This window comes from Archocentrus centrarchus, chromosome 8 (assembly GCF_007364275.1).
Source record: "Archocentrus centrarchus isolate MPI-CPG fArcCen1 chromosome 8, fArcCen1, whole genome shotgun sequence".
Classification (NCBI taxonomy): Eukaryota; Metazoa; Chordata; class Actinopteri; order Cichliformes; family Cichlidae; genus Archocentrus; species Archocentrus centrarchus.
Window position 1 is genome coordinate 22,398,738 of NC_044353.1, and position 13,682 is coordinate 22,412,419.

Consider the following 13,682-nt stretch of genomic DNA (forward strand, 5'->3'; position numbering starts at 1 on the left):
AAAGCCAAAGTGACATTAGACTGTAACCAGAATGCACAAATATTAGAGTTATAATATATAGGTGTGTATTTCACTCAAGAACCTTTTAGTAATAATGACAAACCAAATGAAGTAACTGATTTTGATTTATTGTCTTTTGACTGACAGATTCCAGCCGTTTCCATGTATTTTATTTGGCAGATAGGCTACCTGATACAGGATTGCGTCAGGATGTTATCCATGTTCTTCATTTCCTGCGAGTGATCAGGAAACCTGGACAGGGCCCTGCTGATTAAAGAGAGCAATCAGGATTAACTCAACTAAATTTGTTTACCTTTTGCACTCAATTCTCACTAATTACATGAAATGGTTACCTTTGCAATCGGCCGTGGCCTGGGGACTCCTAACCAATCACAAAGCTGATTCCTGTGCGTCCGAACTGTGGCAAGGTCACTTTCCCTGGAAAGGAGCACAGCAACGTTTTCCTGCATATAGTGAAAGTACTGAAGCATTCAAAACATTTAATAACTGACTCTAGTATGACCACTTACCAGTTAGTGTCACTTAGCAAATTCACGGCATCATCCAACACCTCTGGATCAACAACATCATCATAGGTCAGGAACATCTCATACATCTGGCTGGCTGTGATCTTTCTGATCTACAGTTGTGAGAAAGGAGCAGTTTTTTGTTTTGTTTGTGTATTTACAGAAAGAACTGTAAAAAGACAAATTAGAACAAGAGTCTCCAGCTATGCCAGCAGCCCTCTGAGGCTGTAATTAAGGGTTTAGCTAATGTCAGCCTGACAGCATGTTCATATTGAAGAGGTCCACAAATTTCAGTAATTTATTCATCAGCTATGCTGGATCAGAATGTATAAGCTAAGGAAACCAACATGCATACTCTTTAGCAGTATCCCCTTTAGGCCATTTCACTCAAAACTACAGTATGATGGAGCTCTAGTTTTCCTCAGAGCCCCGAGATGAAACCAGCTCTCATCTAAGGGCTATAGATAACTCTACAGAACTTTATAACTCAATGTACTGTAAATAGGTGTTCCAATATTTCAACCTGGATGAAAGTGGTAGGCTGACTGACCATCAAGGACAGGTGTGCACTCATCTCTAGTAAACTTACCACAGGGAATGAGTGGCAGAGGAACAGCAGCAGCTGGGACAAAACCTTCTTCCTCACCTCACCTTGGAACTGGATCATCCCACATAAACTAGGGAACACAAACCAGGATCGTCTTTGTACATTTAACTTCAGTGATGTATATCATGTATGCATTTATCAGTGGGACAGCGACTTACACTGATACACATGCTCGCAGCTTGGAAATGTCTTTGGACTTTTTGAATTCTTTGAAAAGGGCCAAAAGGTCCACACAGAACTGATGACTTAGAAAACACAGACAGAAAAACTTTAGTTGTGAGAGATGTCCACATTTTGCTTAAAAAAATAACAAAAAAAAACCAAAAACAAAACAACAAATCACAGCACTCACTTCTCTTGTGTGGTGAAGATTTCAAAGCAGTTGTTTGCAAGAATCTGATTGAGCATCTTTAGAAAGGGAACGGAAACCCTAATAAAGGAAAAGAGTGAATATATGCTGCTTTTACGAGTGTAAAAAACCACTTAATGCACTGAAAAAGGCAAAGGAAAGACAAACCATTAAAAGACTAAAGTAGTAACTTTAAAAAGACATTACATTGTATAAAATGTTACTGAAGTAACAGATCTAGCAACAGATCATGTACCTGTCATTGTGAAGATTGTCCTTGAAGATCCTCAGCAACGTTTCTCCAAACTGTCCCAGAGTAGCACTATCGCTCTGAATCAATTTCAGATAGTCAAACAGGGACTGGGAAGAAAAATGCACCTGAACAGAAGCAGAAGAAACCAGCACTTAATGTGGAGGTGGAACCTTAAAGCAAGAAACTGGATGCTAACTGTAACGAGTAGAATAATAACACTATAGCTACACAGCTCCAGCAACTATTCAAATTGTAACGTACAACACAATTTGCGCAGAATCATAATCTGTGTAGTGTAGATGATGAAGGCCATTTCATAGGAGAGCATCAAAGATAAATCACCAACTCAGTTACCTGACCAAATGTGAGATATTGTCATAATCTCCTCTATACATTTGTGTGACCTTTGGTCATACTTAATATAATAATTCCTAAGTTTTGGCAACTGTAAGGTCGAGGTCTATAAGTTAATGTTTGTGCCAAACGAAAAAAAAAAAAAAAAACAGCTCCTCAGAGGGTTTAATAGCAACTATATTCAATAAAACAGGACAGACTGATAACCTGAGAATGCACAGACATACAGTACAAAAACAGACATATTGCAAGTCTTTTTCTGTAATTAAAAAGCAAAGGTAGGTAATGTGAACACACACACACACACACAAAAAATAAATAAAAAAAAAACACTGATAAGAAACAGAAACCTGACTATAACACTAATATTCCTGTGAAGTTACTGCTGAGCGAGTGCAAACTTGAGGAGCCTGAGAAAGAAAAACATCAGATATTATGAGAGCGCAGCAAAGAAATTGTCCAACCTTGACATTTGCAAGATAGCAACACGACATAGTTGCATAATGTCCTACAGATAAATAGTTACCTTGAAACTTTGTGGCTGATAATCTCATCTACATTAATGTTCATAAAAATGTTATTTATTCTGTGTTAAAAACTATTCAAATAGAAATGATAAAACTTACAAATTAAACCCTTAAAATAGGATTAAAAGAAATTAGCTGTTAATTTTCTCTGTTTTGAGACTCCAGCAGTTTCTGCTGTTTGGCTGCTCTTTTTTTGTCCTTTTTTTTTTTTTAGGGTCATGTGGTCCACGTATGTCCACACAGTTCCTGGAAAGTTGGTCTGATGCTCCATCTTCTCTCTGGCTTGTGTGAATATGTGCCTGTGGTGTGAGAAAAGTATTGTTGGCTCATGAATTGATGCAGTCTTGGCTCAGTTTCCAAAATGCAACCCTGTGCAAACATATCACTACTTCTCATCTCCGAGGATGTATGTGGAGTAAAGAAACGCTGGAAGATCAGGATGAGAGTTTGACTGCCTCTTCAGGAATATATTTAAGGCCACCACTGGAAGATGAGTTTGACTTTACTGGCCTTGCTGCTGCTATTACAAGCTTAAACTTATTTTCTTTACCACATCCATAAACACAAGTTAAGAAATAACCTAACCAGCTCCAATCTTTATGTGCAAGTTCTCTTACGAATGACTGATTTTAACAGGTTAGATCATACCGGACAAGGGGGGGAGAACTTGATCAACCCCAGCTGAGCCTCCTGAGTAATGCTGAGCAAAGAGTAAGAAGAGGAAAGTAGATGGAAAACTCTTAAGCTGGATTGCAGATCCAGCTGAAGGGAAGTTCCTAATTTGAACCCGTGGACAAGTCCGATTCAACGCTCAGGTAATTGCCAAGGAAAGATGAGACGTAAACGGGTGCAGACGAGTAAGACAGACTGGCATCTGTGGTTTTAAGGACAGCCTGAATGGCAGGCGCTATAAGGCAGGGACAAGATCAGAGTACATCAAACACATAGCGCCCCCCGCTGGTCTAAACTCCACCAGAGTAACAACACACAAATCCAGTGTCTGGTCTTATTTGTGTGATGTTAAATCAAGAAAATGTAATTTCTATAATGAAATGAGCGAGTGCTTTACCGACACATACACATCCCAGCTTACTAGATACAGTTAAATATCTATAATACTTAAAAAAAAAAAAAGTTTATTGACAATAAACTGGATTTCGTTAAAAACACAGTCCTCTAGGAGAAGGGCAAAAGCGGTCTCTATTTTGAGATGACTGAGGTCCTTTAACATCTACCGGACAATGCTCATGATGTTTTATGAGTCTCTGGTGGCCAGCGCCATCCTCTGTACTGAGGCAGGAGACTGAGGGTAGCAGATAATAGACTCAAGCTAATTCGCAAGGCCAGTAATGTGAGTGTGGAGCTATGAGAGAAAGGAGAATGCCGTCCAAGTTACGGTCAGTATTGGAGACGCCCTCTCCATCTTGTGCTGGACAGCCACAGGAGCACGTTCACCAAAGACTTATTCGGCCACGATGCATCCCAGAATGAAACAGGAAACCATCCCTACCTGTGACCAAACTTTATAACTCCTCCACTTGTAATATCTTATCTATACTGTACATATTATTGTTTTAACTCTGGAATATTTCATTTTAACATTGCACTTTGAGTGTTCCAGTTTTACTTATTTTATTTCATTTAAATTGAGTTTAGATTTTCTGTCTTTTATATTTATTTAAGTAAATTATTATTTATTATTACTTTTGTCAGTCTCTAGTTATTTCAGTGATCTTTGTGGGATTTTCTTTCTTTAACGGAAGGGTACCAACAATTTTGTCCACATCTGTAGAATTATACTAAATCAATTAAGTGAAAATAAAGTTTTATGAAATAAAATATTTGTCAAAATAAAGGGTAAAGCCAGCAGTGTCTTGGTAAGATTCGGGACCAATGTGACCTGCTTTAGTGTTTCAAAGTATACATCATCAGAGTGCTGCTAGAAGGGTAGAAAACTATTCTTTAAAAAACAAAAAAAAAAACAAAAGTCATTGCCATTTAAATAACAGCAGCAAGAAGGTGCTGAAATCTTTATAGCTGTGATGGTCAGTGTATGATTCATACGCATCAAAGCATCCAATGAACTCTCGTGTCCTGTAAAGACATGTCTGCTTTTGATTTTCCATTTTTCTACTTCCTCTTAACATCCACTAGATTGTCAGTAATCCGTTCAGGGTTAAAATTATGTTACGTTTTAGCCACAAGCTAAATCAGAGCATTTTTAGAAACTAGAAGATCTTACCTTTCTAATGAAGTCTCATTCATGTATTTGGCGCTTTTCTGCTACAGGTCAAAAGCGCCACAAAAAGAGGTGGATGTTAACCCTAACACTAAATGGCGACCTGTTGGATGTTTAATGATTAAATGTCACCCATCTGTACATCATACTGTAAAGATTTGGCAATATTCAACTTCTCCACCTACAGTGGACTCTGTGATTCCTCCCACAGACACTGTGAGCCCCAGCAGGGTGTGGTACTGATACTCGGGCAATCCCAGCAGCTGGGCAATATACTTGAAAGCGTGGGACGGAGCATTCCAGTTCAGAGTGGTTGTGATCTCACTAAAACACAGAGCAAATGGGTCACGGATCAACCAAAGTTGTAGCACATAAAGTGTCTCTTATCAAGCGTTAGTACATTGTATATACATATGACAAAACTGACCAAATATTAAAGGTTGGTTAAAATCACGGCAATTGCTAGAGCTCATAAAGCTACTGGCTAGCTGCAGGAGTGACTCACACAGGGAAAATGCCCAACAGCTCCTCTCGATGGGGAATGTGAAGTACTACAGGCTCTGTGCTGTGAAGGAGGCGTAGGAAGATGGTGCCAGCGTGGGCTCTGTAGCGATCAATCTTCTCTGCTGATTGCTGGGCCAAGCAGCACATCATACACTTCACCCTATTAGTGGGAAATAAAGATGATGATGAGCGCTATTTTGATACTGGAAACAGTGTAAATTCATTCTCACCATTGTCTCAAAGTTCAGTTTTTGAATTTATATCAATTTTGGCTGACAAAAAAATTATCTTGGACTGTAAGAAGCCCAAAGGCAACACTGGGTATGATTTCAACCATGACAACCATGGTTGGTTGGTTTGTGGCTCGCCAGCCACAAACATATGTAATGTTTTTTTTTTAAGATTCCTACTCACAGGTCTGGCAAAAGGATCTCTGGAGCACTGCTTGCCACAAGCATAGTTACATCCATCACACTAGTGATTGCTGCCTCTCTGACCCTGAGCAAGTGACACAAAGAATGTATTTAAATGACATGGGCTTGAATCAACATCATTGTCTTGTCCACAATTTTGTCATTTTTTTTAAGGTAATTAAGAATAACAGATAATGGAAATAGCTGGTTAAAAAAAAAAAGAAAACACACACACTTCACCATCAGAGGGCTGTTTCAGTGTTACAGGATTTGGCAGTTTTGTAGTCAAATTAGTTTCATGGCTGAAGGGCACAATTTGTTTATGTGAAATGCAGATCAGGGTGTTTCTTCAAAACTCACACCCTGAAACATGCATGGGCAACTAGTAGAATTCTTGATAACATTCACTGTAATACATGTGATTTGAAATGAAAACAAGGGAGGACTGTGTCTGTTCAGTGTTACATGAACGCTAAGACGTGATCGCAGGTAAAAGAAGAAAGAATGAAGGAAAGAACAAGATTACTAAACAGCGTAAAAGAAGCTGCCCATCCCATGTTGCGGACAAATGACAAGCCTGGTGACATTCCAGGCGAGTCGGTAAGCATGGCCTGGAGCTACCTGTGAGATGGGCACGTCCCCATGTGGAAGGACAGAAAAACACCAGAGGCCTCAATCAGGGAGAATCCCTCCTCCCCGAGGCATTTTAAAAGAACATGTGTGTTCTGATAGGCAGTTTAACTCACCAGGCCCCTACATCCCCTCGGCTGTCTGTTGTGTAATCGTTCATACTGCTGAGCAGAGTGCCATACACCTCAGCTACATTCTCTAAGCACAGAGCAGAGTCCGGTGAGCCTTTGGCACAAGCGCCTGCCTTCACACACACTCTGATGGAGAAAATGAAAAACAGTTTGCAAATTAAAACATCATTTGAAAGGACAACTACAAAGACACATGAACCCGAGCAAAAAAAAAAAAACACATCAAATTTGTATTTTGAGGAAAGGTGCTATCAGTGAAATGGCTAGACATGCCCTTCAGGTCCTGCAGGTCCTGCAGGTGAATGTTTATTTTAGCACGACTGCCCACACATCTACATGTTTAAACTAGCAAATCAAGAGCAGAGGATAGAAAGAGGGGCCTTCGAAACAAAAGACACCAAATAGACACCAAAGAAACAAGTGCAGAAGAAAATGGAGAAAGAAGATGAGAGGTCAATAAAGTACATATGAATACTCACTGAGCTATCGATGTGACTGCATCTCTCCTCGCCTCTGTAAAACTCCCTTGCTTCTGGGTCTCAGTGCACATCTGCCGTAGGCTTTCAACAATCTATCACAAACACGCAAACAAATTTATACCTAAATAGGGAGGCAGCTAGATGTAAAATAGCTTGAAAATAAGTACACACTTCAAACACACCTGCTTCAATTTGCCATGGATCATAAATCTTGGCAGACAGCCGAGGGCAAGGGCAGATCCGCAACGAGTGAGCATCTGTGGGCTGTTAAGTCCTTCAATGTACTGAGACACCAGAGCGTCTAAACATGTGAGGACATAGACATATTAAAGATATTAACCACACCGTACAGATGAAATCCATTTATATTTAGAGAATAATGAGAAAACCATAACCAAGCTACCTTGCATTTGTGGCTCAGCCTGGCCCGTACTGGTCTGGTAGTACTCCTCACACAAGGCAGATAAGGCCAATACAAGTGCAGCCTGCAGACACAAGAAGAGGAAGATCAGTGAGTAGTAAACAACAAATAGTCTTCCTGAATTAAAATCAATATTTTATAAATAAACGGTGATAGTCTTTGATTCCACAGCTTTGAAAATGACCAAATTAGCACACACTTTGGCAGAGCAGTCACTTAACTTGTCCTACAGATTGTTGAAATGCTTTGTGGATGTGCAACAATGTACAGATTTAAATGACATATAAAAATGAACATCTGTATTCTGACTGGTTCCTGGGATTATCTCGGTGTTACGGAAAAATTAAAAAGGTTAAGCTTACCATAATGCCATCCTTTGCTCCACTAGAAACAAGATGAAGAGTCTTTACGGTGTCGTCTATAATCCACTGCCATCCAGCTGAAACACATTACATACAGTTAGCCGTCATGCTACATTAAAAGGAAAGAAAAAGCTCAGTGTCATAAATAACTGGCTTACTGATGATGGGGTCATTCTTAAAAGGCATTTTGGACAGGGACAGCTTTTCTATAAGACTGCAAACTGTGGAAAAAATAAAACAGTCTGTAATTCAATTCAATTTTCATTATATAGCGCCAAATCACAACAAACATTTCCCTCAATGCACTTTATATTGTAAGGTAAAGTCAAAACGACCCCCTATGAGCAAGCATTTGGTGACAGTGGGAAGGAAAAACTCCCTTTTAACAGGAAGAAACCTCCAGCAGAACCAGGCTCAGGGAGGGGCGGCCATCTGCCACGACCGGTTGGGGATGAGGGCAGAGAGACAGGACATTAGCGTCTCTTGCAATAATTTATTAAAAAGTCAAATTTTGCTTTTAAACTTACTTGCTGGTCTCATCAGCTCTCCACCAAAGCCCCTATGCAACAAAACAAACACAAATAATTTAATATGAATAATATTCTGCTGATCTGCCATATTGCAAAGTGCAACTGTGTATTTTAGCATACCTGTACTGTTTTCGATCGTGTAGCTGAAAGTGTGTCAACAAATGAAAGTAGGCAAAAAGACCAAAGTTTATTTAATTTGAAGTTCATTTTGAAACTAATTTCAAGTTTATGCACACTTACCGTTTGGTGAATGTTCTTTAATGCATCCACGCATTCTGGAGAAATCATGTTCACCACATTCCTGTGTGACAGATTTGAAGGATAATATAATTCTGTAAATAGCTACATCATTTTATGAGGTTGCAGGTTAAATTTGCGCCAAAGGCTTACTAGCCAGTACAACAAGGTTTAAAAAGATATTACAATTCTAGACTAACCCTAGTTTATGCTTTGACTTTGTATATAAAGTCTACCTGTTTGTTTGAAGGCCCACTTTGTACAGAGCATGTGTGATCTGCCCACATGCTAGAATGGCTCCGTGCCGGCCATGGAGGTCAATACCCACAGCCATGGTCAACAGCTGCGGCAAAACTGAAACCGACCAGGGGCAAAGAGTGTAAAATTTCCACTCATAATCTTTAATTACAGGTTTCAGTCACTTTTAAGAAAAGCATTTCTCTTGAGAAGTTTAAGTCAGACACTGGCTGAGGAACAGGTATGGTGACATTGTTTACCTGTTGTGGCCATATAATCAGGTACTTGAGGCGTCAAGTTGTGGAGTGCTTTAGTAGCGAGCTCTCGGATTGCACTGCAAAACACACACACAAAGATGAATAGATTAATTAATAAAAACAAAGCAGTATCTTTTTCCACATTTGGCAACATTATTAATGTACTTACCCATCCCAGTGGTTGATCTTCATAGCTACTAAATGGTCAATCATGGATTTGGTGTACTCTGGAAAACCTGCTATATAGACACTTTGATAACAATAATAAAATTAGCAACACACATAACACATATCTGCTTTATGCATGTTTCTGTAACCAATCAAATGAGCAAACATCCATTTCAGCCAGCTTTAAATCACATTGCACAATACATCGTTCCATATTCATTTGTGCCCTGAGGCTAGCATCTTTCTCCATTTTCACTGCTTGAATATTTGCTCTGTTGGTGACACATTCCTGCCAAAAGTGACAACTGCCCTGCGCTGGCTTCAATGCACACATTTCAGATGTCTATGCTCATATACTGCATAATTAGGTTATAGTATCAACATAAGATTTTAGTGCAATAGCAACTTTGTTACGTTAACCAAAGGTCATGCAATCATGTGAAGTAGTACTGCACACTTTACATAAAAGACTTTACATACGCACGGTGACACCACATAAATATGGCGACCTGCCGGTTCCTTTGAAGTGAGTGAGTGAGTGGATCTCACTGACAAACTGAGGCTGAGACGTGCTCATTTAATAGCAACTTGCCAATCACAAGGTAGCCACTTCAATGGAATCTGATCTTATTTTGCCATCAGTCACTCATGAAAGAATACAGGACCATGACATTTCTGCATAGGCTTCACTTTTGAGAAATGGAGGAAGGCTTCTAAATACAGTCTATAGAGAGCACACAACAAACTTCTGGTCCCAATGTTTTTTTTTCTTCTTGTTACTTATGGTGAGACGTGTTTAATCAGTGGCAACACAATGTCAGCAAGAAATGACAACAGACAATAGTTTGTTTATTTAAGCTGCTGAGTTGTGTAGAGTGATAAGCATTTGCAGTGTTGTAGCTTAACTTGTGTATTTAGTGATTAATAAACAAACCCCTAAGAAATCATAATGTAAATGCAGTATTTCTTACCTGATGTTCAAATAGCAGTTGTTGAGATTTCCAACAGCATAGTAGTCTGCTGCTGTTAAGATGTCAATACCATGAGGAAATGTCCCCTGTGGAGACACAAGATGTTTGCACTGCATTTCAGTAAAAGTTAAACACTTGGCAAATGACTGTGAGACAGAGAACACAATTTGGTTACAAATTCAAGAAATAATCTCATAGCGTTATGACTCGAGGTCTACTCGCAAACCAAGCTTTTGCTGGTGCCCTGGAGTCATACTGGGAGGCGATTTCTTTACTTAAAAGGTTCTCACTAACAAGGCAAGTTTGAGCATGAGCTAGATATTTGGCAACAAATAAGCTCCAAATCACAGTGATTCTGTTAGTCACAATGTTCATGTAGTCAATACTGAGGTCACAAACCTGTCTGCCGACATTCTCCTGGAAGGCAGCCTGGGAAAAAAAAAAAGAGACAAAATGAACTCCTGTCCTGTAACCGAACGTCTTAGTTAAGCAAGTATGGCATGTTGCAAAGAAAACTTACAGAGGCAGCTCTGCGGCAGTTAACAGCTCGATCAAACACTGCTGTGATCAGCAAGGCACTGCGGAGAGACACAAAAAAATATGGGTTAAATATATTCCCAAATGCAGCGGAGAAGGTACTGATTTGGAGACAGTTGTTTTCCCAACACAGAATGTTTAAAAATTAAAGATGAATCTGATGGTATGCCAACCTATACATCACTGTGGCGGCTTGAGACCAACTGCTGTTGACCTTTTTGCTTTCTCTTCATGAACCCAGCATCCAAACAGCAAGATGCAGGCATGGAGATTTACCAACTGCCCCCAATTAGCTCTACTAACTGCCTTTGCCCTGAGGGCTTGGAAAACAAATTTCCTGATTGCACGCTAGACATAAAGGATATTCTAAATTATGTCTACAACTGCAACAATTAGTATACAGTTTATTTATTTAACTTAGCAGGAGTACACATAGATGAGTGTGCCCCCAAGCCACTTAGTCCCACATTGACAAAATTGAGTTTTCTGTAAATGTCATCAAGCTGTGATGAATAGAGCAGGAACCAGCTTGTCTTAGCATTGCTGCCAAACGGCGACCGAAACCTACAGCAGCAGGCGAAACCTGGCAGTCCCGTAGGCTAGAGAAAGGGAGGGTGTTGTCGCGACTGCTGCTGATAATTTGCAGGGGTTCAAACTGACACTGCAGAGCTGGTCTGCACAGTCACAGGCCACAGGTCCATACATGCAAGCCAAGAAAAAGAGTTCAAGGATGAGACAAACCGTTACTATTGACAAAGACTGGATGCACGTCACTGGGTGATGTTGCACTTCCCTGCACTGGTTGCTCATTAGACGGGAAAACTTTCCAAACTCGCCTTTTATTTTTAAAGCTTGTTCTGAGTATAAAACATTTTGCATTCTAGCTTACAAGCCAAAAGCAACAAGTACTGTACATTCAATCCTTCTGCACCAAACCTATACAATTTCCAATACTATAACAGAGCAAAATTTGCTCTTCAGTAGTTACGATAAATAATGAAAAGATGCAACTCTCAGCCTCTGTCAAATTAGGCATGCAGCTCTTTCTGTAGCTATTCTATCGTGTATCAAAGCTGCAGAGCTGGAACACTGATGTAAAAGCTCCTACGTACTGAAGAGGACTATAGATTTTGATTTGTGTATTTTGTTTCCCGTTGTAACGCTCATTTTAAGTATTTGCTTAAAAAAAAAAAAAAAAGTATTTTTTTTTATCATTTGCTATTTTATCTGTGCCTGTACATAATTTCTGTACATCCCTTGCAAACTTAATAGTAAGTTTGTTTGTTTTTTAAGCTGAATCTAAAATTTACACATAACCAACAGCTGACTCAAAATTATTTTTTTTGTTTTCCACTCACCTACTTACTAATTTACCTAAAATAATTATCCAGTGCCTGAGACAATCTGATCTTCATTGTCCCTCTGGTATTTACAATACAAAAATGAAAACTGCTCCTCAAACTTGCAGCCTACTCCAATATGTATGCATATAAACAGCACCACATGGGGACATGTGTTGGCTGTGTGAGGACATGCAAGACTGATATGGCACAGACAAACTGGTGTGAGGCAGTGAAAACAGCTTAAAGGCAAACTGTGCAGCTTCTATTCATTTCTTCACACTACACATCCATCTCTTGATTACAGCTGGTTCTCTACACAAATTTTATTAGGTTTTATTACATTAATTAGAGAGGCATTACTAATTCTAAACTGCATTTGTTTTAGACAGGCATGGCAAATTAACTCAACAGTGTGTTTAGACTGCTCAGTAGAATAAATGCTGAGTTTGCTTTAACAATAAACAGCAGCAAGATTAATTCTAAAGACAACTAACGAAATGCTGATTACATAAAAGGTGAAGTTTTTAGTTTGCATTTTCCTAGTAGAAGAAAGATAACAGCTTTCCTTTGCAGAAAGAGGATGTGTGTTTTTATATATGATGACATGATTTTTGTAACAAGGGAAATTACCCCTTTGATCCACATATAAGCTTAAGATTCACTCCTATGTGTAGTAGTGATCTTTGTGTATATTATATGGGAAGTTTACCTGGCAAGCTGAGTGACAAAAGGTTTGAGCTCCTTGGGTTCATAAGCCCTTGCAAAAGACCAGCAGACGTAGCAGGCAGCGTCACGCACATTGGAACCAACGCTGCATGCTCCTCTCTTTTCCTCGTAGGTTAGGGACTTGATAATGAGTGGCACAACTGCAAGCAGACAACACAGTGAGACGGGAAGTTGTCAGAAATGTCAGACATATATATTACATAAACTGCATGCAGTCTTTGTGGTAAGCAGAGTTAAAAGATCTCTACTTAAGCTTCACACTTGATACCCAAAGTCTTGACTTTTGACTGCGCAGAGCAACTCCAGATTGAAGCGACTGCAATACACCTGAAAGCAAGCTAGCACCAGTTCATAAGTCTTCTCACGGTGAGATTATCAACAATAAAGCAAGCGATATTTGTACATAATATCAGGTAAAATAAGCACAACATAATTCACACTCACAGAACTTAAAAAATGACCCAAGATGATTTTCAAAATAAATTTGTTTCATAATAAAATTTGTTTGAACAGAAAATTATAGGATAAAGGGTAGCTATGAAGTCACTTCTGTTTTAAAGTCTTCACTTATTTAACGGCGTATATTAAAGTATGCAAATGTCATGCTGGTCTTGGCAACCTGTTGCTAAACTTTATTTATGGAGTTTATTTTTCCTGTGGAGTGACTGTACAATTCCACAAAAGACAGAGACGGAGCCAGAAAGCGGAAGAGTGATTGAGAGCCCCCCCTTATGTAAATCATTGCTTGAGGCTTGACTAATATCAAGTACATCAGTGTTGCCTGAGGGCCTTGCTGTTTAGACCGAAGCTCCGCCCACTGGTGAGACAACGCCTCAGAGTGAGAAACTCACCACACAACAAATATCAAACATATTCACCA

General features: G+C 39.4%; 1 protein-coding gene across 4 annotated transcripts in view; it reads right to left on the reverse strand.

The window, feature by feature from the left end:
* Positions 1-13,682, reverse strand: part of tbcd (tubulin folding cofactor D) — a 38,732-nt gene that overhangs the window by 12,163 nt on the left and 12,887 nt on the right. Inside the window, exons 14-39 of one of the 4 annotated variants that reach the window (XR_004020292.1) lie at positions 12,786-12,942; positions 10,717-10,774; positions 10,596-10,625; positions 10,197-10,282; positions 9,227-9,307; positions 9,061-9,134; positions 8,800-8,917; positions 8,567-8,627; positions 8,447-8,469; positions 8,324-8,355; positions 7,955-8,017; positions 7,797-7,873; positions 7,417-7,498; positions 7,196-7,314; positions 7,014-7,105; positions 6,520-6,660; positions 5,775-5,858; positions 5,362-5,520; positions 5,042-5,180; positions 1,740-1,861; positions 1,487-1,564; positions 1,293-1,379; positions 1,117-1,204; positions 531-640; positions 354-438; positions 190-264 (exon numbers count right to left, since the gene is read on the reverse strand). Coding sequence is in view for 2 of the 4 variants with exons in the window: in XM_030736133.1 (XP_030591993.1) it covers positions 244-267; positions 354-438; positions 531-640; positions 1,117-1,204; positions 1,293-1,379; positions 1,487-1,564; positions 1,740-1,861; positions 5,042-5,180; positions 5,362-5,520; positions 5,775-5,858; positions 6,520-6,660; positions 7,014-7,105; positions 7,196-7,314; positions 7,417-7,498; positions 7,797-7,873; positions 7,955-8,017; positions 8,324-8,355; positions 8,447-8,469; positions 8,567-8,627; positions 8,800-8,917; positions 9,061-9,134; positions 9,227-9,307; positions 10,197-10,282; positions 10,596-10,625; positions 10,717-10,774; positions 12,786-12,942 (2,270 nt within the window). In the remaining 2 variants the exon portion in view is untranslated. Of the gene's footprint in view, positions 1-99; positions 268-353; positions 439-530; positions 641-1,116; positions 1,205-1,292; positions 1,380-1,486; positions 1,565-1,739; positions 1,862-5,041; positions 5,181-5,361; positions 5,521-5,774; positions 5,859-6,519; positions 6,661-7,013; positions 7,106-7,195; positions 7,315-7,416; positions 7,499-7,796; positions 7,874-7,954; positions 8,018-8,323; positions 8,356-8,446; positions 8,470-8,566; positions 8,628-8,799; positions 8,918-9,060; positions 9,135-9,226; positions 9,308-10,196; positions 10,283-10,595; positions 10,626-10,716; positions 10,775-12,785; positions 12,943-13,682 lie in introns of those variants that run through there. The other 3 variants (XR_004020291.1, XM_030736133.1, XM_030736134.1) reach the window with 3 other exon arrangements.